The sequence below is a fragment of the Bufo gargarizans genome, chromosome 1 (assembly GCF_014858855.1).
Source record: "Bufo gargarizans isolate SCDJY-AF-19 chromosome 1, ASM1485885v1, whole genome shotgun sequence".
NCBI lineage: Eukaryota > Metazoa > Chordata > Amphibia > Anura > Bufonidae > Bufo > Bufo gargarizans.
In genome coordinates this window covers 95,419,696-95,444,135 of record NC_058080.1, presented here as the reverse complement: position 1 = coordinate 95,444,135, position 24,440 = coordinate 95,419,696, and the positions used below count along the sequence as shown (strand labels likewise).

Sequence of the window (24,440 nt, the reverse complement as noted above, 5' to 3'; positions counted from 1 at the left end):
CAGCGTTCAGCTGTCCGCCTGGCCGTGCGGAGGCGAGCGGATCCGTTCAGACTTACAATGTAAGTCAATGGGAACGGATCCGCTTGAAGATGACACCATATGGCTCAATCTTCAAGCGGATCCGTCCCCCATTGACTTTACATTGAAGGTCTGAACGGATCCGCTCAGGCATCTTGCGCACTTAGAAATTTTTCTAAGTTATTAATGCAGACGGATCCGTACTGAACGGAGCCTCCGTCTGCATTAATATGATCGGAGCGCTAGTGTGAAAGTAGCCTTACCTGGGGGACCACTGGCGATCCAGAGAACGAAGGGATTCGGGTGCCTTTGGCTTCTCTCCTCCACAAACGTGCTCTTGCTATGCAGTGAATTGACACACAGCCCCATATAAGTGAAAGACATCATGTTACATTTGCCACATAACCCCATGGAAGTGAATGAGATCATGTTACAGTTGCCTCCTCAGCACGACAATGAGAATCATTACAAGGCCTCAATCACAGATTGCTCTCAAAAAACAGACAGAAAAAAATACTCCCTGGGCTCATGCACGAACGTAAGGGCTCCATGCCCGTGCTGCGGCCCACAAATTGCGGCCTGCAGTGCATGGGCACCGACCGTGGGGAAGCCACATGCGGATCGCGGACCCATTCACTTGAATGGGGTCTAGGGTTGTTGCGATACAAAAAATTTTATACCATAAAAAAGTATTGCGATAGTCGATACCATGCAAAAAAAAATAAAACAAAAAAAGCCACGTATATTCCGCATTCTGGCATTCATCGCATAGGAGATTTTTTTATATTTTAATAGTTTGGACTTTTCGGACGTGGCGATATGTGATATGTTTATTTATTTATTGTTTATATATCTTATATGTAAAATTGGGAAAGGGGGTGATTAATACTTAATATTTTGGTGTTTTATTTAAAACTTTTTTTTTTTTTTTACTTTTTATTTAAAGGGAACCTGTCATCAACTTTCTCCTGACCTCACTGAGGGCAGCATAAATTAGTGACAGAAAAGCTGATCTCAGCGGTGTGTCACTCAGGAGCTGAGTGGTTGCCGAGAACCAGCATCATAATCATTGCAGCCCAGGCCTTGTAAAGAGTCAAATCTACCTGAGAAGAGTCCTGGTTATTATAATCTCCTGCTGATGATTGGCAGTTCTCTCCTAGAGAGAAAGGGAGAAAACCAGGTAGAAGCCTGTCAGTCATCAGCAGGTGGGCAGGAGAGCAGGAATTGCGGAGAAGAATAGGCAGTTCTATGGGGTGCCAGCCGGGTGCATTGCGGATCCGCAATACACTACGGACATGTGAATGGACCCTTAGGGTGAATAGGACCTCACACTCTCCCTGCTGCCCTGTGTATAGTACACACGGCAGCAGGGAGCTTACCATGGCAGCCAGGGCTTCAGTAGCGTCCTGGCTGCCATGGTAACTGATCAGAGCCACAGGATTACACTGCTGGGTCTCCGCTCAGAAGCTGCCACTGCCACCAATGAGGAGGAGGGGAGGGGACCCTGTGGCCACTGCCACCAATGATTTTAATACTGGGGTTGGGGGGGGGGGGCGCACTGCCCCCCCAATGATAATTAACCTTTAATACAGGAGGCGGGTGTCGGCAGCAGATAAGCGGCAGTTAACCCCTCAGCTGCTGCACCTGAGGGGTTAACTACCACTGCCGCTGATCGCAGCTCCCTGTCAGAGGCAGGGTGTCGGGTATGTGATTCTGCTGCCGGCACCTGCCTCCTGTATTAAAGGGGTTGTCCGGGATTGGGGACATTGGTGTAATAGTACTAGAGTGACATACATATTACATACCTGCATGCCCTACCTTTGCCACATATTTCTGAAGCCCCGTTTTCATATAGGAAATTCTTAGCCGGAAGTGACTGTTTGCAGGGTCTCTTGCAGGCGAGCTGAAGCCTCTTCTTCCAGCTGCTCAGGGAGCCCGGTGACATCACCGTCACTGATGGGCGGGCTTTAGCGCTGCTCTAGCCAGTAAAACGGCTAGGGCAGCGCTAAAGCCTGCCCATCAGAGCCGGTGATGCCACCAAACACTTCCGGACGGAAGCCTCCGCCCGGCAATGTGTTATTGTAAACAAAAGAGCCTTTGCACTGCGCGATTTGGCGCAGGGCAAAGAAGAGCTTTGGAGCATGAACTGCTCTGATGCACAAGTCAGGGGGGGCTGCCTTTTCCCCTGTGCTGCTGAGGGAACATGAGCGCGCTGACAGCAGCGTACTCCATGTTCTCTGATGCTAGGCTGTGCAGTAGGGCAGCCTAGTATCGATTAATGTAAAATCCCAGTATCATATTGATAAAGTATCATATAGTATCGATTGGGTATCGATATTTCAATAATCGCAACAACCTTAATAGGTTCTGCGATCTGCATCCGACGGTCCGCACCGCAAAAAAGTAGTGCGTGCATACTTTTGTGCGGTGCGGAGGCACGGTTCTGATCCGTGCTTCTGCACCGCATCTCCGGATTTGCGGACCCATTCAAGTGAATGGGTTCGCATCCGTGAAGCGAAATGCACATGGCTAGTGACCCGTGTATTGCAGGACCGCTGTATGCAGTCTGCAGCACGGCACGGAGCCCTTACGTTCGTGGGCATGAGTCCTTAAAGTGGACACCCAAACGGAAACTGAATGGACCCCATTATAGTCACAGGATCAGTTAGGCTCCGTTGCTTTCAGCTACATGCCTAATCCAGCACTTCATCTCTAACACTGCAGAACAATGGAAATAACTAGTGGAAAAGTGAATGTGGCCGTACATCCGTATCACACAGCAAGATTACAAAAACTAACAAAAAAAACAATATGGAATAAAATTCGATATAATATGGAACAAAAAAAGGCTGTGCATTTGGCCCGCTTTACATACAGTATATCAGTTGTGCCTGGCCAGTTACTTTAGGTCGGGAGACGGACACAACTGATATACGTGTGCTGCATGTCAGTGCACAGCTATGTCTATACACTGATAGCGCTGGACAGGAAGTGAGTATGCAGCATTATTTATTTAATCATTTTTTCTGTTTGCCGTTATTTGACATCCGGCATCACAACCGATACGCTGGATGTAGGAGAACGACCACATAGAAGACTATGGGATCAGTTTTCGCTTAAGTTCCCCTCCAGCTTTTTCTGATTCACACCAGAGGGGAACTAAACCGGATCTCTGGACATATGTGAAGGGCACCTTTGTTGTGTATTTTCAGATAACGTGATGGTAGCCCAATCATTATTTTAAATGGTCACTATACTTTCACACTTGAAAAGTACAAGCAAACGCAAGAAAATGTGTAATATATCTAATCGGACAGAAAAGCCTTGTTCTAGTTATCCACCAGCTGCCTGGTCAGCGAAGGATCAGATTACACCATCCTATAGAAATCTATCGAGAGAAGAGGCAGGGAGTGCAGACAGACATGATTCAGCAGCTAATAGTAGGTATTGGGTTTCACCCCATGTACTATCAGAAATGAGAGGTACACTTCAACCCCCTAAAAAGTCGCATCAAATGAGAAGTTGGAGATAGTAGAGAACAGTGCTTGTCTGAATGGAGCGGTGGCGTGCTTTTCAGGGAACTCTACAGAGTAACTGGTGGAGGTCCCTTCGGTAAGACCCCCACCGATCTGACAGTTATCCCCTTATCCTGTGGATAGGAACTCTACAGAGTAACTGGTGGAGGTCCCTTCGGTAAGACCCCACCGATCTGACAGTTATCCCCTTATCCTGTGGATAGGGGATAACTTTCTATAACTGGAATACAGAAAACTCTGATATAAAAGTATGAATAAAAGGATTTACTGAATATTCTCCCACAATCCATATATCGAGCTGCTCAGCATCTCCTGCTCTACTACATGCAACCTGCAGACCGAGGTGGTGAGACGTCCCCTTTAACCTCTTCGCTACATGTACGGCGGGGGGACGATGGGCAAACATGGCGCCCGCCTGCACGTGCAGCGGGTGTTTTGGCGGGCGGGTCTCTGCTCTTTGAAACCCACAGCTAATTACCACAACCGGCAATAATGCCGATCGCTGTAATAAAAGCCTTTAGATGCCGTGCTTCTTACTGGCCTGTGAGGATGCCAGTAATAGATTTTAATATGCTGACCCAGGGCATTAAAGCTCAAAAAATGAGCCCCCACACAGCTCAATAGATATAACCATTAAAAAGTTATGAGGGTCAGAATATGGTGATGTAAAAAAAAAAGGACAACTTGGCCTGCAAAAAATTATGGCTCAAGGAATACAGGTCCTTCTCAAAAAATTTGCATATTGTGATAAAGTTCATTATTTTCTGTAATGTACTGATAAACATTAGACTTTCATATATTTTAGATTCATTACACACCAACTGAAGTAGTTCAAGCCTTTTATTGTTTTAATATTGATGATTTTGGCATACAGCTCATGAAAACCCAAATTTCCTATCTAAAAAAATTAGCATATTTCATCCGACCAATAAAAGAAAAGTGTTTTTAATACAAAAAAAGTCAACCTTCAAATAATTATGTTCAGTTATGCACTCAATACTTGGTCGGGAATCCTTTTGCAGAAATGACTGCTTCAATGCGGCGTGGCATGGAGGCAATCAGCCTGTGGCACTGCTGAGGTGTTATGGAGGCCCAGGATGCTTCAATAGCGGCCTTAAAGGGAACCTGTCACCAGGATTTTGTGTATAAGGCTGAGGACATGGGCTGCTAGATGGCCGCTAACACATCTGCAATACCCAGTCCCCATAGCTCTGTGTGCTTTTATTGTGTCAAAAAACTGATTTGATACATATGCAAATTAACCTGAGATGAGTCCTGTATGTGAGATGAGTCAGGGACAGGACTCATCTCAGGTTAATTTGCATATGTATCAAATCTTTTTTTTTACACAATAAAAGCACACAGAGCTATGGGTAATGGGTATTGCGGATGTGCTAGTGGCCATCTAGCAGCCCATGTCCTCAGCCTTATACACAAAATCCTGGTGACAGGTTTCCTTTAAGCTCATCCAGAGTGTTGGGTCTTGCGTCTCAACTTTCTCTTCCCAATATCCCACCGATTCTCTATGGGGTTCAGAGGTCAGGAGAGTTGGCAGGCCAATTGAGCACAGTAATACCATGGTCAGTAAACCATTTACCAGTGGTTTTGGCACTGTGAGCAGGTGCCAGGTCGTGCTGAAAAATGAAATCTTCATCTCCATAAAGCTTTTCAGCAGATGGAAGCATGAAGTGCTCCAAAATCTCCTGATAGCTAGCTGCATTGACCCTGCCCTTGATAAAACACAGCGGACCAACACCAGCAGCTGACATGGCACCCCAGACCATCACTGACTGTGGGTACTTGACACTGGACTTCAGGCATTTTGGCATTTCCCTCTCCCCAGTCTTCCTCCAGACTCTGGCACCTTGATTTCCGAATGACATGCAAAATTTGCTTTCAACCGAAAAAAGTACTTTGGACCACTGAGCAACAGTCCAGTGCTGCTTCTCTGTAGCCCAGGTCAGGCGCTTCTGCCGCTGTTTCTGGTTCAAAAGTGGCTTGACCTGGGGAATGCGGCACCTGTAGCCCATTTCCTGCACACGCCTGTACACGGTGGCTCTGGATGTTTCTACTCCAGACTCAGTCCACTGCTTCCGCAGGTCCCCCAAGGTCTGGAATCGGTCCTTCTCCACAATCTTCCTCAGGGTCCGGTCACCTCTTCTCGTTGTGCAGCGTTTTCTGCCACACTTTTTCCTTCCCACAGACTTCCCACTGAGGTGCCTTGATACAGCACTCTGGGAACAGCCTATTCGTTCAGAAATTTCTTTCTGTGTCTTACCCTCTTGCTTGAGGGTGTCAATGATGGCCTTCTGGACAGCAGTCAGGTCGGCAGTCTTACCCATGATTGCGGTTTTGAGTAATTTAAAAGCCTCAGGAATCTTTTGCAGGTGTTTAGAGTTAATTAGTTGATTCAGATGATTAGGTTAATAGCTCGTTTAGAGAACCTTTTCATGATATGCTAATTTTTTTAGATAGGAAATTTGGGTTTTCATTAGCTGTATGCCAAAATCATCAATATTAAAACAATAAAAGGCTTGAACTACTTCAGTTGTGTGTAATGAATCTAAAATATATGAAAGTCTAATGTTTATCAGTACATTACAGAAAATAATGAACATTATCACAATATGCTAATTTTTTTAGAAGGACCTGTATAGGGTAGATAAATGAAAACACAAAAATGAAAAGGGTTAAAGGGGTTGTCCAAGTTATATTTATTGATTACCTATCCTCAGGATAGGTCATCAATATCAGATCGCCACCCCCGCCGATCAGCTGTTTGAAGAGAAGGCGCGCTCATTTCAATTGTACGAATCGCTCCTATACAAGTGTATAGTTACGAGCCGTCCCATTGAAATGAATGGGACAGGTTGTGTGTAATTACATCTGCTCACCACTGCAGATGCAACGGCTAGCAGGTAAACAATGAAGAGGAGGCAGCGCTGGCACGGTGGCCAGGCCATCAATAAATCGAACTTAGACAACCCCTTTAAGGATCAGTGGAGGTCCAAGCAGATGCAGCCACATCAATACGTAAATGATAGCCTATCCTTCAATATGCCATCACTTACTGTGGTTGGAAAATCACCTTAACCAATATGGTCCCACATACCAAGTAAACAGCAGTCTTCAGCAGGTGTCGCCAAAAGATTTCCAAAAAAACAACATATGGTAATTTGGTCCTCTCCAAGGTCCACAAAGAAGGTTAGGGTAGGAGCTAACAGGTCAATAGTCTAGGGGAAATATCATTGGTTTGGCCCATTTTAGATGTTTGGTGCACATCGGATATGATGACATAACACGGCTGTTATGCTATTTGTCACTGTGGTCCCCCATTATCATTACTTCTAGTGAACCGAGAGTATGTAAATATGGCGTCATACACTGTACTAGTATATACTGATAGATGAGCCTTGCAATATGAGGTTTTATAGGATTTTAGGATGTTAGGGTGGAAACAAAGAAAACATAAGAACTTGTGGAATCTCAGAGGATGGGGACAGTATGCACTGCCCGGGTGTCATCTGACTGTTGAAGTGTAAAGTGCATGTATAGGATATGGACGCATGCATTAAGGGTAAAGTGCAGGTACATACCATTCTTACCTGTAAGGGTAAGAGAGAGTTGCTGTTGTTGTCCGTCCTGAACACATTGTCATCAATCCAAGACTTAGGTGTGAGCGATGGTGCAGATCGTGTGAATTTGGGTGGGGCGATGACGTTCCCAGAAAAGGGCTTCTTTAAAGGGGAGATTTGGTTCATGGTGCCAGGCATTCCCATATTAGCAGTACGGCGGTCTCTGCCATGCATCCCTCCCCAGGACATGCTGCCCGTACTCCAGCCGCTGCCTTGGTGGCTGCTCCATGGAGACTGCTTGACCATCGGCTGCAAGAGAAACCAAGACATAGTTATGAGCACGTAGCCGTAGAAAGTTCTGTGTGATACAGATCTAGAAATATCTTAATGAAGACGTTTGCATCAGATTTTATCTAATCTACTGTCATGTTATCTTTGGGTTTACAGTCTGGTTATGCTGGTTACATCAAAGGTCTGCAAAAAGGGAATTTACAAGTGTTCTCCGGGAATGTACTGCATAAACAGAGGTGAAAGCCTAGAACATGCGTCCAACTCCTCATCCATAAAGCTCTGCAGGATGTCCATATTCTCCCATGAAGGAGCCTTACTAAGTAATCACATAGCAACCAATCAGATTCCACCTTTCATTTATCAGAGCTCCTTTGGAAAATGAAAGGTGGAATCTGATTGGTTGCTATTGGCAACTAACTAAGCCAGTTCTACTTTACACTAGTTTTGATAAATCTCCTCCTTATGTTTTCCCTTCACTTTTATGGAGTGCAACGGCGGGGGCAGATGGGGGGGCCACGTCTAGCTGCTCGCTGGCTCAGTATATTAACCGTCGTCATGCCAGAAAGCAGCGTGCTTGCGTACGTCACCCTAACACAATGTGAAGAATGTCTTCTGTGTTTCTACAGGGAAACACCAACAAGAAAGTGTTTTCCAGCAACCAAGACTCCAACACAAGACAACAAAAAGCAACACGTGAACAACTGCAACAATGTGACGGAACCGGCCAAACCAACAAGGTAGAGTCATAATGAGAGGACACAGCTATTCCAGGCACTCATTAATGGTAATGGGGCTGTCAATGAAAGGTTTTGTTTCAGGTGACTGGGTGGGGGACACACAAGTCCAGAACGGCAGGAATCCTAGGCGTCGAGTGCTACAGAGCTCGATAAACCAACTCTGTTTACAGGCAGGCCACACCTAAGTATCAAGTCATGCCTGTGCTACCATCAAACATGGCCTGCCCACCTGTTCCTCCACTAAGGTAGTCATACAATATAGGTCTGTTCCGTCAATATTTGACAACCAATATGGCTGCAATCTGAGCTCCATCAGGGAGTTGTCTCCCAAGACCATGTCTAGTTATGAGGGACTGTCACAAGTTGGAACCTCATCGGCCACTATAGGCAGCAGGACCCAAAGGCGTAACTTGACGCCTCTGCCCCAATACAGAATCTGTAGGGGCCATTTGTCTTTTGACAATGGAATATGCCAAAAACCCACCAGCACCCACGTGGAATCGAACTCCCACCGTTTTCAATGGGAGGCCGTGCCACAACAGCGCAATAAAAGTGCACGTCCTGGCATGGTCGCACCTATGAACCACCACCTCATGAACAGCAGTGTGGCCGCCAGCAACTTTTTGGTGCAGAATCTTCCAAAAAAATTACGCTGTCAAGACACTATAGGGGGAATTTATCGCTGACCAGCATTTTACACCTGTGGAGCCGATTTGCTGGCGGAGGCTGCCCCTACGTACCCATTCCGCAATTTTGGATTTTTTATGGGCCCTCAAAAGATGCGGACAGTACACCGTGTGCTGTCCGCATCCGTTATTCCGTACCGCAGCTCTGCAAAAAATAAACTTCAATGTCCTGGATCCGCAAAAAAACGGAACATATTAACAACTCTTTGTTCAGTTTTTTTTTTTGTGGAAGAATGGTTCCGCAAAGCAGTACGGTCGTGTGAATGGGCCCTAAGTCTGTGCGTCCAAGCTGAAATCTACGCTGACCCCTAGCTGACATAGATTGCAGTCCTCTTTAACTGAAGAAAACTGGCACAAAGGTAAATAAAAATTCCAGCTAGCCCTTTTTTCGGGAAAGTGATGAGGGCGACAGAGAAGCAGCACTTGCAACACAAATTGTCACAAGTGGTGTTTAAAAAGTCACAAACGCGAAGTTTTCAACCTTTTTTATCCCACAAAGCTGGGGGGGGGGGTGATAAATCACTCTATTTGCTTTCACAACGTGTTTTTCAGTGGCGCATGCACCAGGAAAGCTCCCAGTGTATGCGTATTCATAGGCCCTCATCCACCCAACGGAAGAGAGGCCAAAAGTGCGCTCTTTTAGCCTCCATCAGACGTTTGTTTTTTTGTATGCAATAGTGCAGCAGAAAGCCCTATTCTATATGGACACATACAGCAGAAAAAAGGACACCATGAGGTATATGGTTTGCACAGTGGGACGGACCTAGAACTCCATAATGTGGAATTCCTCAGAGGTTCATACCATGAAATCCTCCCCAATCTATACAACCAAGGGACAAACGTGAAGAACTGTTACAAAGCCTTCCAACTATCACACGTTATTTACAGTCCTGTAACGATGTTGTCACTTAAAGGGGATGTCCATTTTGGACAATTCATTTTTGTGAGAAGGGTCCCCAGACAATCGGATGGACAGTTGTTGGGGCACTTGGTATCAGAGAGAGATTAAAATCAATGGACACTTTTTGAAGCCACTCTAGTCTAATATACTTTGAGTTATAAATGATAATCCTTTAGAGGACCCCCCAATAATTCTCTAAAGGAGCATCTGAACATACATTTAGATGGCAGATGTATACAGAGACACGGCATGGTGGTGCCAGGCATGTGATGGGTGTATCGGGGCTCCATAAATAGAGGATATTAACACGCAGAAGACTCAACACTTGGCAAGGAGACAGAAGTCTGCAGATGAATGAGTAATTGAGGAGGGTGTTATTGCGGGTGTCACATTGTACTGGAGAATTAAGGGATGACGGAGGAGATGTAATTGTAGGAGATTCTGAAGTTAACCGAATCCATGCCGATAAGAGGTCACATGAAGCAAATAGAAGTCCAGTGGACACCTGTGATACCCACCCTTATCAATGCTGTCCGGCTTAGGAGGTGGGCATAACAAAATGCATAAAAGGACAGGGCATGAAAGGACTCACACAGCAAAATGGCAACGTGCCAACCCCAGCATTGGCACGCAGTCCTTTCTGCCAACCAATTTTGTAATCTGATCAATCAATGCTGGTGGCCACCTGGATTACCTCCTGGCATGCCCACCTAACAGTCACTGGTCTCAATACACAGAACAGCAAGTCCTACGCCATAGATGTACTGGAAACGCAAGCGTAGTACCGGTTGCACAGTTCACCTTACGTCAGTGGTCTCTTATCAGCGGACTCTCTTGAATGGGAGTCGTTGGTCTGTCACAGGTTGGAGACCACTGCCTTCCACATCACAAGTTGGAGACTACTGCCTTCCTCGTCACAAGTTGGAGACCACTGCCTTCCACGTCACAAGTTGGAGACTACTGCCTTCCTCGTCACAAGTTGGAGACTACTGCCTTCCTCGTCACAAGTTGGAGACCACTGCCTTCCATGGACTGGTGCAGTGTGAATATACACTGTACACACCTTTTGTATACTGGTAAAAAGGATAAGAATGGGCTCTTCTGGCAGAGCTGCTGAAAGTAAAAGTGCCCAGGATTCTCAGTTCCCCGGCATGGACATATTTTAAGAAAAGAGACAGTGTGCAGGGCACGTGACGTCCTTATGACTCCGTCCCCATGCTGAAGTCAGCTGTCTGCTACAGGAAAATGTTGTCGTTATAAAGGACAAAGAGCAACCGCGTCGTCCATTTCCTCACAAACAATAGCTGACATGGGGCAAAGAAAAAAAATCACCAACCATGGCAATCTAGAAATCCCATCATGCCTCTTACCAGAACGAGATCACATAAGAGTGAAGGGCCCTTTTACATGGAGGTAGGGGGATGATCTCCAGAATAATCGCTCATATGAACCCTCTTTCTCGTCTGCCAATCAACCAGGATGTGCTGCTAACAGTAATGCAGATTGTATGGGGATGAATGATCCCACGAGCTGTTATTGCAATGTGAAAATACTGTAGAACTGTGAACTTGCTAAATTGTCAATGAAGGCAAGATACAAGTACCGTAGTATATCTGCCGGTGAAAAAGGACCCTAAGGCTGGCCATACACGAGATGCCCTATGGAAGCTACGGATACAGAACTGAAGGTTTGAGTACAAGAAATGGCAGAGGCTGGGCAGCATAGAGAGTCCATGGCCTCAAATATGGAAATGGCGTGTGTGTGAAGCTTGTACAGAGGAAAATGGAGTCCATTTAGCTCTATATCTCATACTAGGTATCTCTGATTTAGGAAGCATCTCCGCCAGGTTTACCTCAGCAATAGCCCTGGCCATCTGGCTGTGGGAGGTCAGGGTACCACCATGAAGGCAAACTTAAACAGGGACACAGTGCGAAGCTCTTCATGGTCAGGACTGGTGAAAATTGCACCTGAGATAATGTGATGGATTCATGTGTAATCTGACAGAAATACCTCTCTGTACCTCCATAACAGATCAAAGACGCTTTGAGGAACAGCAGAATCCCAAAGAAGTCCGGAGGATATAGGTAGCTGTAATACAGTCATGTACATGTGGGGCCTCCGGTCAGACATGGCACATTGTGGTCAGGCTGATAATACCGCCATGCAAGAGCTTTGGAAAATTCAATATGCTCAAAAGAGACTTACAACATGTGAAACTTGTGACAACCTAAACTTTCCTTCGTCTAATGCAAATGGGAAGAACAGAACCCTACTGTACTACCCCCTGGTACCAGGGGAGTAGGAAGGGAGTGTCTGATGGGCGATAAGACCCTGACCATTGGGTGCAAGACTGGGTTCCAACAAGCTACTCTGCCTGTGCTGAGGAAGCAAACCAAATCTTAGCCCTGATGAGAAAAAGCCTAGCGAACTCTCTGACTACTGCGCCATCGGGTCAGAGGGTCAATAGTCCAGTAACCCCCTTTCAGCCCTCGAAAAAGGACTCCTGCTTCATAAAAAGGGGTCGGTCTGTGAGGAGGCATGAGGTCCCTTGGCAATACTGAATAACCAGGACACAGTTTTGATAAGGTGTCCTAAAGTAAATGAATCTTCCATGTTGATTCTGAACAGACCTCGTCAAATCTGCAGAATGTGAATAAGACCACGCTTGCTCATATTAGGAGCGGGGTAATCAGTATATAACATCTGGAGGAACTAGTCAATATACAGGAAAAGGTAACTATCATTAAACAAGCATAACCCTCACAAGTGCTAGGCCCAGCCGACCTTCTCCTAACATCAGGCCTCCTCCACAAAGACTGGTCTGTAACCCACAAACATGAAGAACGTCTATTTCTAAGGCTTTGCTTTTTAGGATGATGCTGGTTTCTGCGGCCGTCGGTAGCCGAGCATAGTGAGTGCCCTGTACTATATTAGAGGCGTTCTAGCTTTATATAGTACTCCTCACCTACACACTGCAGACAGCCATTTTATTTCTAGAGCCAAGTTTCATGGAAGGTGTCATGTCACAGTAAACTAGTGACCTTACTGAGGCTGCACATGTCGGCTGAGTGACGGTCGTACAGGATTACAGTCCATAGCTTACTGGTACACTGCATAAGGAGCTCTGTATGTACATGATAGTCTATGGATAATAGGGGAGCAGGTTCAGAAATACTTCATCAGGAGAACTATACAGGGTTAAAAAGGAGACGCATGTCAGCTATTGACTTTCATTGTAAAAAACAAAACAAAAACAAAAAACACAATATATATATATATATATATATATATATATATATATATACACACACATACATACACACTATACTAATACTATATATGCTAACATTTGTGCTTTTTTAATTTTACTATTAAAGTCAATGGCTGACATATGCATCTCCTTTTTAACCCTGTATAGTTCTCCTGATGGAGTACCATGTACCATGACGTCAACCTGTCAGGACAGTCCTTTGCCCCCAAAGAATGCGACGTGAAGGCGATTTCAGGTGTATTGGCTGAGGAGTTTTGTGCAGTCTCATTAGAGCTTCATGAAGCTAGTTGCCTCTCCATCATGCTTTATACTACAGCATTGCCTGTTAAGATTGGTTGCTATGTTAAAGCATAAACACAACACAAGCTAAATATTAAAGGGGTTGTCCAAGTGTTTAATACTGACTATCTATCCTCAGGAAAGGTCATCAGTATCTCATCGGTGGGGGGCTATGCATGGTATTGCAGCTTAGGCTACTTTCACACTGGCGTGCGGTGCGGATCCGTCTTGTATCTGCAGACTGTTTGCATTATTCATAAAAAAAAAAAAAGTCTAAGTCAAAACTTGACTTACATTGAAAGTCTATGGGAGACGGATCAGTTTTCAATTGCGCCATATTGTGTCAGTGAAAACAGATCCGTCCCCATAGACTTACATTCTAAATCAGGACGGATCCGTTTGGCTCTGCATCGCCAGGCGGACACCAAAACGCTGCAACGTCTAAAAAACGTAACGGGCACCAAGCGCAGCCAAATTGATGCATTCTGAACGGATCCTTATCCATTCAGAATGCATTGGGGCTGAACTGATCCGGTTTGGGCCGCTTGTGAGAGCCCTGAAACGGATCTCACAAGCGGACCCAGAAACGCCAGTGTGAAAGTAGCCGTAGCTCTATTAACGTGAATGGGAGCGAGCTGCAGATGGGCCATGTGACTAATGAACATGTCTGGCTGTGGCCTCTTCAAACAGTTGATCGTGAGGGTGCCAGGCGTCGAACTGCCACCAATAAGATACTGAGGATAGGTCATCAATACTAAGCACTTGAACAACCCCTTTAAGTCAGGGCAGGCAATCAGGTAATGGCGGCCATGTGTCGTCACATTATATAGCCAATCTTTTTCTCACCCCCAGTAATTGCAGGGGTAAGAGATGTGGGACCGGATGGTTTCATATTTAAAAGGATGATAAATTTGGAGAATATTCCTGTGCTACAGATTGGCATGAAAGCATCTAATTTATTCTTAAAAATAAAGACAGTGCAGGAGAATTATCAAACTGGTGTAATTAGAACTGGCTTAGTTGCCCATAGCAACCAATCAGATTCCACCTTTCACTTTTCACAGCTCCTTTGGAACATGAAAGGTGGAATCTGATTGGTTGCTATGGACAACTAAGCCAGTTCTGCTTTACACCAGTTTGATAAATCTCCCCCATATTTTATATTTTCCTCTTAAAAACACTCAGAACATCTTGTACTGTTCCCAAAAACGGCAAAATAAATAAATAAATAAAAAAGGCCTCTGAATTGCTCATCCTCCCCCCATTGATAACCGGCTATTATGCATCGCATGTACACTGCCAAAAAACAAAGCTTTAGTTTACAGAAAGCTGACCCTCTCGGGCTCTGCCTACCAAATTTTTGAAAGCGAGCCCAAGTGAGCGCCGCTCTATGTCTGACCTGGGGGGAGGGCGACTGGTTCACCACAGTAACTAAAATTAATGCAAAGGATTAAGGGATCATCGCTTTTTTTTCACAGCCGCCCAGTCGCACCGGGATCATTTTTGCTGCCTGTAAAGATCCAGCCAGGATATATTAAAAACCTACAGTCATCAGGTCTATAAACAGCGTCCATTAATAGCCGTGGAGAACATTGGAAGGGGCACGGGAACACCGACCTCGAAATAATCTGCAGTAATATTCATCCATTCATTAGGAATCCCTGAGGTTGACGCGTTTCATACCTCATGACTAAACTGTGTCAGTGGAAGATAGTAACCATGGCTTAAAGGGCAGAGCACACGGCCAGCCTCTCCAGCTGGAAATGGCTGATAACAGAGAACAGCAGAAGGCATGGTAAACGGCACAATGCCAAGATCTGCTCGACTAGAAGTGGTCAGCAGCGGATAGGGGACGGTTCTGTCGGGATCCTCCCACAATGTTATGTATATATGCTGGAATATACAGTACAGGGCCTATGTCCTCCTGTACACTCAGATCACATCTCTTCTAGAGGAACTTACAGAAATGCATTCAATTTGTGCTGATGTAACTTGCAGATTTGCCCCAGAGCTCACCTGCAATTCCGCTCGGCAGCGTCGATTTCCATGTGTACAAAATGCGCAGCGTGTACATGACATTTAGAAAAACTCATTAACTTTGCCGGTACTGTATCACGCCTCCGATTTTCCGCCAGAAAATCCAAGTAGGTAATATGAACTGTGCGCATATAGGTATATGCGTACGGTGCATATTACCTACGTGGATTTTCTGGCGGAAAATCGGAGGCGTGATACAGTACCGACAAAGTTAATGAGTTTTTCTAAATGTCATGTACACGCTGCGCATTTTGTACACATGGAAATCGACGCTGCCGAGCGGAATTGCAGGTGAGCTCTGGGGCAAATCTGCAAGTTACACATGGGGATTCTGGTGCAGAAACACAGAGAAATCTGTATAGATGACACTGCTGTGTGCATGTAGCCTTAAAGGGGTTGTCCAGGATTAGGAAAAAAAAAAACATGGCTGCTTTCCTCCAAGAACAGCACCACCCCTGTCCACAGGGTGTGTGCTGTATTGCAGCCACGTTGACTTGAATGGAGCCAAGCTGTAATTCCAGACACAACCCTTGGACAGGGGTGGGGGCTGTTTTTGTAAGAAGGCAGCCACGTTTTTCTAATCCTGGACAACTCCTTTAAATCCGGCCTCTGGTAGTCCAGCTCTTAGCTCGTACATCGTAAAATATAAGACTGCGCAAAGAAGACTAGAGGTTTATCGTGTGCGGTGTTGTCTTCTCATCACTTTGTGTGTCACTAATCTTGCACAGTTGCCATATAATGGCCAAACCAGAAGCAGACGCAAAGGGTTAATCCTGCACCGCCATCAATCCATGCAAGGTTGAGTCAAGTAATGGAGGAAGGAAACATGACTGCGGCATGTACAGGGGTCTACTGCCAGCTCCCTTATTTTTACACCCACCGCCGACCAGCACCCTACGCTACAAACCTGTGGGGGGCGCTACGCTGCAGGCTGGTCACCTGACCTGACAAACTGCAACGTAATGGAGATGACCTGAACCCTCATCTGCTTCTATTCCCGGTCACTGATAAGCGAAGGCTAAGTAGATTAACTCCTTCCTTGCTTTCTAGTCAGCAAGCACATCTGTGTGATGTTGGATGTAGGACGTTAGCATGTACCGTAGGAGGCGATAATCACAGACTGTAATTTGGGTTGTGATCACTGGTAGGTGACACAGAGCAATGAGCGCCTACTCAAACCGCAGCTAAAGTCTCGTATAGGGCAACATGGCATTCATATTGTCTTTGTTTCCAATTGCAACCAATCACAGGGCAGCTTTCATTTCTCAAGAGCACATGAAGAAATGAAGGCTGCACTGTGATTGGTTGCTATAGGCAACAACGCTTTTCTCCCAGATAGATTGACAAACCTGCCCCCCCAGTGTATGTACTGGTCTGTAACATGTGGAGAAGCCATGTGCTGCCATAGGAAACTATATACTATGGCTGCATCATGTATATATACAGACGTCTGTTCATTAAAGGACTCTATAGTGTAGCATGTTGCATAAGAAAAAATGACAGAGCCTTGGAAAGTCACACAACATGGATCCGTCATGGCTCCTGTAAAAACCATAAACTAATCCTATAAACATAAACGAACCCCTTACTTCACCTCCATCATGCGGCTATACATTGTATAGACACTACAGGGGAGATTCATCAAAACTGGCAACCAATCAGAATCCACCTTTTGTTTTGCAAAGGAGCTCTGAAAAATTAAAGGTGGAATCTGATTGGTTGCTATGGGCAACTAAGTCAGTTTTCCTTCACACTAGTTTTGATAAATCTGCCCCTACGTTTTTTGAAGTCATGATTTTGTTATCATGGCCACTCTGCCCTCTGGATATTCTTGTTATGTAGGCCGAGCTCAATGAGTGATATGTAAAAATCACACTGAACTCAGCTCTGCTACATCTGCATGTCAAGGAAGGAAGGTTGTGCCTCCTCCAATATATCAATGTAGAAGGTCGCCACTACCTCACATCTATATACCGTCTTTATATCAATGTACTGTAGAAGGCCGCCACCACCTCACGTCTATATACCATCTGTAGTTCAATGTAGAAGGCCGTCACTACCTCATGTCTATATACCGTCTCTATATCAATGTACTGTAGAAGGCCGCCACCACCTCACGTCTATATACCATCTGTAGATCAATGTAGAAGGCCATCACTACCTCATGTCTATATACCGTCTCTATATATATGTAGAAGGCCGCCACTACCTCACATCTATATACAGTCGCTATATCTATGTAGAAGTCCACCACTACCTCACATCTATATACCGTCTCTATATCAATGTAAAAGGCCGCCACTACCTCACATCTATATACAGTCGCTATATCTATGTAGAAGGCCGCCACTACCTCACATCTATATACCGTCTCTATATCAATGTAAAAGGCCGCCACTACCTCACATCTATATACCGTCTCTATATCTATGTAGAATGCCACCACTACCTCACTTCTATATTCCATCTGTATATCTATGTAGAAGGCCGCCGCTACCTCACATCTATATACCATCTCTATATCAATGTAGAAGGCCGCCACTATCTCACATCTATATACCGTCTTTATATCAATGTAGAAGTCCGCCACTACCTCACATCTATATAGTCTCTATATCAATGTAGAAGGCCGCCACTACCTCACATCTATATACCATCTCTATATCAATGTAGAAGGCCGCCACTACCTCACATCTATATACCATCTCTATATCAATGTAGAAGGCCGCCACTACCTCACATCTATATACCGTCTTTATATCAATGTAGAAGTCCGCCACTACCTCACATCTATATATAGTCTCTATATCAATGTAGAAGGCCGCCACTACCTCACATCTATATACCATCTCTATATCAATGTAGAATGCCACCACTACCTCACGTCTATATATCTATGTAGAAGGCCGCCATTACCTCACGTCTATATACCGTCGCTATATCTATGTAGAAGGCCGCCGCTACCTCATATCTATATACCGTCTCTATATCAATGTAGAAGGCCGCCACTACCTCACATCTATATACCGTCTCTATATCAATGTAGAAGGTCGCCACTACCTCCCCCATTGCAGACACAAGCCCCAGTCAACGAGCGGATATTTCCAGGGCAGTAATTACCAGTGTGTACATCAGCAGATCGTGACGTGGGGTTTTTACCCTGTAAGATATACCTCAGCAAAACATGGGGAAAAAAAGGGAAAACAATTGGGGTATTAAAGGCTTTGCCCTCCCTTGTTCAGTTTCAGATCCTGAATGCCATTTAATCCCTGTGCTGACGGAGAGGACTACATCCCCCGCTCTGTGATGTCCTGCAAAATCCCCTCGCGTATCAAAGCGTGTTCAAGCTGTACACGTCTATTAATAAATGAATGAGAGACAAAAGGACGGCACTTCTAGTGCTGATGTGAGGGGGGCACACGAGGGGCGCAGAAAATACCTGGAAAAGGATAATTATGAGGACCAATCCCATCTACAGGCCGTGGAGTGTAGACTATTAAAATAAAAGAAAATCTACTATTTATCACTGTATCTAACTAATATATCCATCTAGTATCATATCTATCCATGTATCTATCCAATATTATCTGTATCTAATACCGCATGTATCTAATATCATTATCTACCGTAATATCTATGTCATATCTAGTGTGTCACATAAGTAATCTATCGATCTACCGTAATATATATAATATTCCTTTTATGTATTATCTATTATCTGTCTAATATCTATCTAGTATCTATCATTTATCTGTCATATCTAATGTCGGTCTCATTTAAATGTCATCTATCTAATACCTCTTTGTAATATTCCATCTTAAATCTATGTAATATCTCATCTAATATCTACGGTATATTATATCGCATGTACCCATCTATCTAGCTATCTAATATCGTATCTATGTAATATCCTATCACTCTAATATCCATCTACTATTGGTATAATACCACATCTATCTCAAGCTACTTTCAAATCTCCAGCACTGCAATCCGGCTGCCAGATCTGGCAGACAATGCCAGGAATCAGCCAGACGCAAACCGCAGCGGTTTCTGTCCGGCCAATTCTCTGCATGTTTGCCGGACTACAGCCAGATCTCCGGCATTCCGGTCGCATCTGGCAGTGCCGGAGGAATCCATGCCGCAGATGTGAAAGTAGCCTGAGGCTACATGCAAGCGAACAATGTTTGTTTCTGTGTCCGTTCCATTTTTTTTTTGCGGATAGGATGCAGACCCATTCATTTCAATGGGTCCGCAAAAAATGCGGATAGCACACCGCGTGTGCCGTCCACATCAGTATGTCCGTTCCGTAGCCCTGCAAAAAAAATAGAACATGGCCTATTCTTGTCCGTTTTAGGCATTGTAAGGGTCCATTCACACGTCCGTCCACGGATCCGCAAAACACGGAAATCGGCGATGTGCGTTCCGCATTTTTAGGACCGCACATCACCGGCACTAAATAGAAAATGCCTAATCTTTTCCGAAATTGCGGACAAGAATAGGACATGTTCTATATTTTTGGGGATCGGAATTGCGGACCCGGAAGTGCGGATCCGGGCAGCACATCGTGCTGCCCCATAGGAATGAATAGGTCCACAATTCCGTTCCGGAAATTGTGGAACAAAATTACGGACGTGTGAATGGACCCTTACAATGGATCTGCAAAAAAAAAAAAGGGATGGCATACGGATGTCATCCATTTTTATTTGCGCTCTGCAAAACACATACGGTCGTGTCGTGTGCGTGTAGCCTAATATTGTATGTATCCATCTATTATCTATCTCTATCTAATATCCATGTCATTATATATCTCAGCTATCGATCTAATCTATAGTATTGTATCTGTATAATACTGTATCTATCGACAATCTAAGGCTACATGCACACGACCGTATGTGTTATGCGATCTGCCCAAAAAAAAAAGAAGAAAAGACGGATGACATTTTTTCGCGGATCCAATGTAGCCTAATATTGTATCTATCAAATTCTGCATCCAGGTTTCTGTCTAATCTAATTATTTGTGACCATCTACTGCCTGTCTCATATATATCCACCATAATCTATCAATCTGTATATTTCATATATTTCTATCAGTCTTATCCCTCTCTGTTATCCATCTATCAGTCAGTCTGTCTTCTCTAATGGCCAGACGTGTCCTCCAGCGTGGCCTAGCAGAGAAAAGGCTGCACGGAAATACACAAGTCACGAGTGAGATGTGTCAGACCATTGCTGGGTGTGAACAATAGTCATAGGCTTGACCCAGGAATGTCACAGAGGCTCCTTGCGCTAATTAGCAGCGATGTGACAGATGTAGCAGAGCCGTCATTCCGCTCTCTCCTGCACCATCTCTCACTGAACTGGAAAACCCATTGTGCCAAAATGACAAACCCAGCTTTACGTAGAGCGTTCTATAAGCTCACTGGACGCGCCGCAAATGCAGAGACGGCCATTCTTAAAGCGCGGCGTCCATGTCTGAAGAGAACAAGACCCTACATTATAATACCCTATGCCATCTCCAAGGTCACTGTACCGGACAGATCACGGAATAGGCAGACAATACGCCGTATTTATCACGCAGGGCGGTTACAAGCCACATCCTGTATGAGCCGAGCACGCATCCTATTTACCCCAGGGAGCATTTCCATATACAAAATAGTAACGTATACACTGAGCACACACAAAATGGCAGCTGGAAAGGCCACAAAGCAGCAGTGCCCGGGGTGGGAGGAAAAGTGCATGATAATGACAGCTTCATGTGACATGAGGAGCCCACACCGTAGGACTCTGTACGCGGAGGGCAGGGCTATATCCGCCAGTGATACCAGTCATCTATCGCAGTCTACCGCATCGTAATTAGGGCCTAGCGCAGCTCAGCCATACATCACCCTGGCCACGACAGCCTATTCTGCTCACACACAGGGGTCAAACATAGACACCCATGTAGCAGAGCCCAGTTTGTCATTGTTCTTGCATCCCTACGCACCTGCAGTCCTATGTAAAAAAAAAAAAAAAAAAAAAAAAAGAGATGGTGATATCCCGAATGTTAAACTCAGCTCTGCTACATCGGTCGGTGTGTATCTGGAAATAGGAAGATGCCACCTAATCCGATGAGGCACCCATATGTCACGCTGCAGATAAGGACCCATCACAATGACGGTGAGCACAGCAAGGTGACACGGGGGACCCGCGTCACTAGGCCTCTGAAAGGGATGCAAGGGGGCTATGTAACAATGGGGGGTACACACTCAAGGGGGTATCTATCATTTGGTGACTGACATGCGGCCCAGGCGCTACAGATGCCACTATAGCACAATGAAGCCCATTGGCACCCAGTGTTAGAAGAGGCACAATTGACATTTGAGGTGACGCTATAAACCGCATTAGACCGCAGTCCCATATCTTATCCTGCCATGACCGCCATATACACACACGTATGACACGCTGGGATATCCACATCGTCCCGCAATCACTTACCAATAAAAGCTTGGATTTTACGCACATCCGAGACCAATAAGACGGATTAGTGTCTGTTGAGAGTGACTGTTCCCCGAAACAAGGGCGATCGTACTCATTCTGACGCTGCCTATCACCAGAATAAATTTTAACGCGTATGGCTTAGAAATACGGAGACAATGCATGCAGCGCGGCCACTACAGGGTTAACGCAAGCAGCAGCGGTGACAGTAGAGAGGACATTACCTGATGGTGGTTGTAGTTGTTCCTCTGCTGTAGGAAGGCTGCAGCCTGGTGGTGCTGAGGGTTGAGCTGGGGGCTGACAGGGGACCTCCTGCTCTGCTGCTGCTGGGTCAGGTTGATCTGAGCCGAGAAGGGGCTGCTGAATCCAGGCACGTTCATGCCAGGGCAAGGGTTGGCAGACACAGGGGAGAAGCTGTGGAAGAAAGCCGGGTTGATGGAGGAGGGGATGCCAGGGTAGTAGCCGTCGGGCTCCGGGCTCTGCAGGGCGTTCAGGTTGTGCCCGGTAGGGTGGGGCGCAGCTGGCTGCTGCTGGGGGAGCTGGGATGGTGGGGGCGGTGGAGGGGATGAGGTCTGCACGGACCAGGGGGTGCCAAAGCCGGGCAGTGAGGGAGAAGAACTGGATCCTCCGGGGCTCTGAGTGCTGGGTAAGTCAGGAGAGCCGGGGAAGGGGCTGCCCAGCAGGTTGGTGCTCCCGCTCAGTAGGTGCCCACTCTGTCCGTCCATCTGGAGCTTGTTCTTGGCTGGCAGCTGGTGACCACCCAGAGATGGAGGAGACCCTGACACATGGGGGTCTCCAGCAGCGGCGACCACCTCCTCTGCAGAACAGGAGCTGGAGCAGGAAGAGGAGGACGATGAAGGGGAGGCTGGCAGCAGCTTGTCAGGACCCTCCACACCCAGATCCTCCGCTTTGGGAGATCCCTGGCGATGATTAACCTCCCCAGGCTTCTTCAGCTCCTCCCTGAACGCAGCCGAGCTCTCCTGGGGGTTGTAGTCCTTCCTCTTGTGCCCCAGCTGCTTGTCCTGGGCACCGTGCTGCAGCAGCAGGGCGGGCGGCGACACCTGGTGATGCCCTCCGCCGTTCTTACTGTGGGCACAGCTCACCCCTAACAGCAGCTCATCCTGCATCACCTGCGGGTAGCTGGGCAAGAAGAGGGCGCTGCCCCCCGACGAGGGGAACTGCTGGCTGCTCCTGAAGGCTCCCCCACCGAATAAGCCGGTGCCCCCGCTGCTGCCAGCTCCGCTGCCGGCCGTCTGCAGTAACCCGAACCCGTAATCCCCCATTGACACCTCTATGGGCAGAGCAGCTAAGAACAGAGGAGCTCGGATATATGGTCTCTATGTACAACGTTACTACTGCACAGCTGGCTTCTCGTTACAGTGTTACAGAAGAAGACATGAGAGGCGCCGGCTGAGGAGGGTCGGGGCTTACGTTACTGTCCTCGGTTTGGGGGGGCTCCCTGGTGATGTTGCCCTGTGTGTTCTTTACTACCCCCCTCCACTCCTCCTTATGCCGGCTCCCTGACTGCAGCGCCGCCTTATAAAGGCAGGAAGAGACGTCAGCGTGACGGCGACGTGCTGCTGCTGACACAGGGGGCGGGGCCTGCGTGAGGGTGACACCTGCAGCCCTGACAACAGGAGGGGGCAGGGCACTTGTGTGTGCGCGATATGGGGTAGTACACGTGTGTGACGGGCTATAGCAGATATGGGCCAGTGTGTCCTAGTCTATAGGGAGAGAAGATGAATATTACAGGCACTTCTATATTCCACAGACATTAGCATCAGGCTGTCCCCAATGGGGCTCACAATCTAAGGTCCTGTCAGTGTATCCTCGAGTGTGGGGGGGAACCGGAGAACATACAGACTCCATGCAAAAGTGTCCTTGGTCAGGTTCGAACCCAGGACCCCAGTGCTGCAAGGCACCAGTGCTAACCACTGAGCCACAGGCCAGCATGTCATATACCAGGCCAGCAGAATAATATCATATTATATCCATAGCGCTGTACATATGATAATGTGAGTGTAGGACAATAGCCCCGCGGGCGCACAGTGTCACAGGAACCTATGATGCCGTGCACGCGATGTATGCCGCTCCAGGACATATGGCCCGTATGTCTCGTATACCGTCGTGTGCATGAGCCCTAATTCTGATAGGTGGACCATTCACGTCTATGGGGCTGAGCTGCTCCTTGTCCATGTGACCAATGACTATGATGTCCCTTGGGCCTAGGGAAAGCAGCAAGAAGGCCTTGGTGATACTGCAAGCACCGCTGCATTCTAAAGCAGCTGATCGGCGGGGGTCCTGGGTGTCGGACCCCACCGATCAGATGCTGATGACCAATCCCCTATTCTGTCAAGGTGCTAAAAATGCTATTCAGCAGTCTGACACTTAAAGGGGTTGTCCTATCTGTCCAATAGATGCGGGTCCCACCTACAAGCACGCTCGGCTGTATTCAGATGTTCTGTGGAGCTGTCCATGGGGAGCCGTCTCTCCATTCCCGACCTAGAGAGAGGAGGGGGTCCCAGAGGTGGCACCTAGCAGTCATTTATAAATGTCCAGAAGGGACAAGGCCTCTGGTTATCATACCTGCAGGTCCTTTGTTTGTAGATCCTTTGTTTATGGATCCTGGAGGTCCTTT

At 46.4% G+C, this 24,440-nt stretch overlaps 1 protein-coding gene across 6 annotated transcripts in view; it reads right to left on the bottom strand.

Annotated features, from left to right (window-relative positions):
* CPEB2 (cytoplasmic polyadenylation element binding protein 2) overlaps positions 1 to 23,327 on the bottom strand; it is an 83,987-nt gene extending 60,660 nt beyond the window's left edge. For 2 of the 6 annotated variants that reach the window (XM_044296727.1, XM_044296747.1), the window contains exons 1-2: positions 22,027 to 23,326; positions 7,151 to 7,438 (exon numbers count right to left, since the gene is read on the bottom strand). In XM_044296727.1, coding sequence (XP_044152662.1) covers positions 7,151 to 7,438; positions 22,027 to 23,085 — 1,347 coding nt within the window. In that variant the 5' untranslated portion in view covers positions 23,086 to 23,326. Of the gene's footprint in view, positions 1 to 7,150; positions 7,439 to 22,026 lie in introns of all 6 variants that reach the window. The other 4 variants (XM_044296737.1, XM_044296758.1, XM_044296705.1 and 1 more) reach the window with 3 other exon arrangements.
* Positions 23,328 to 24,440: the final 1,113 nt, after the last annotated feature.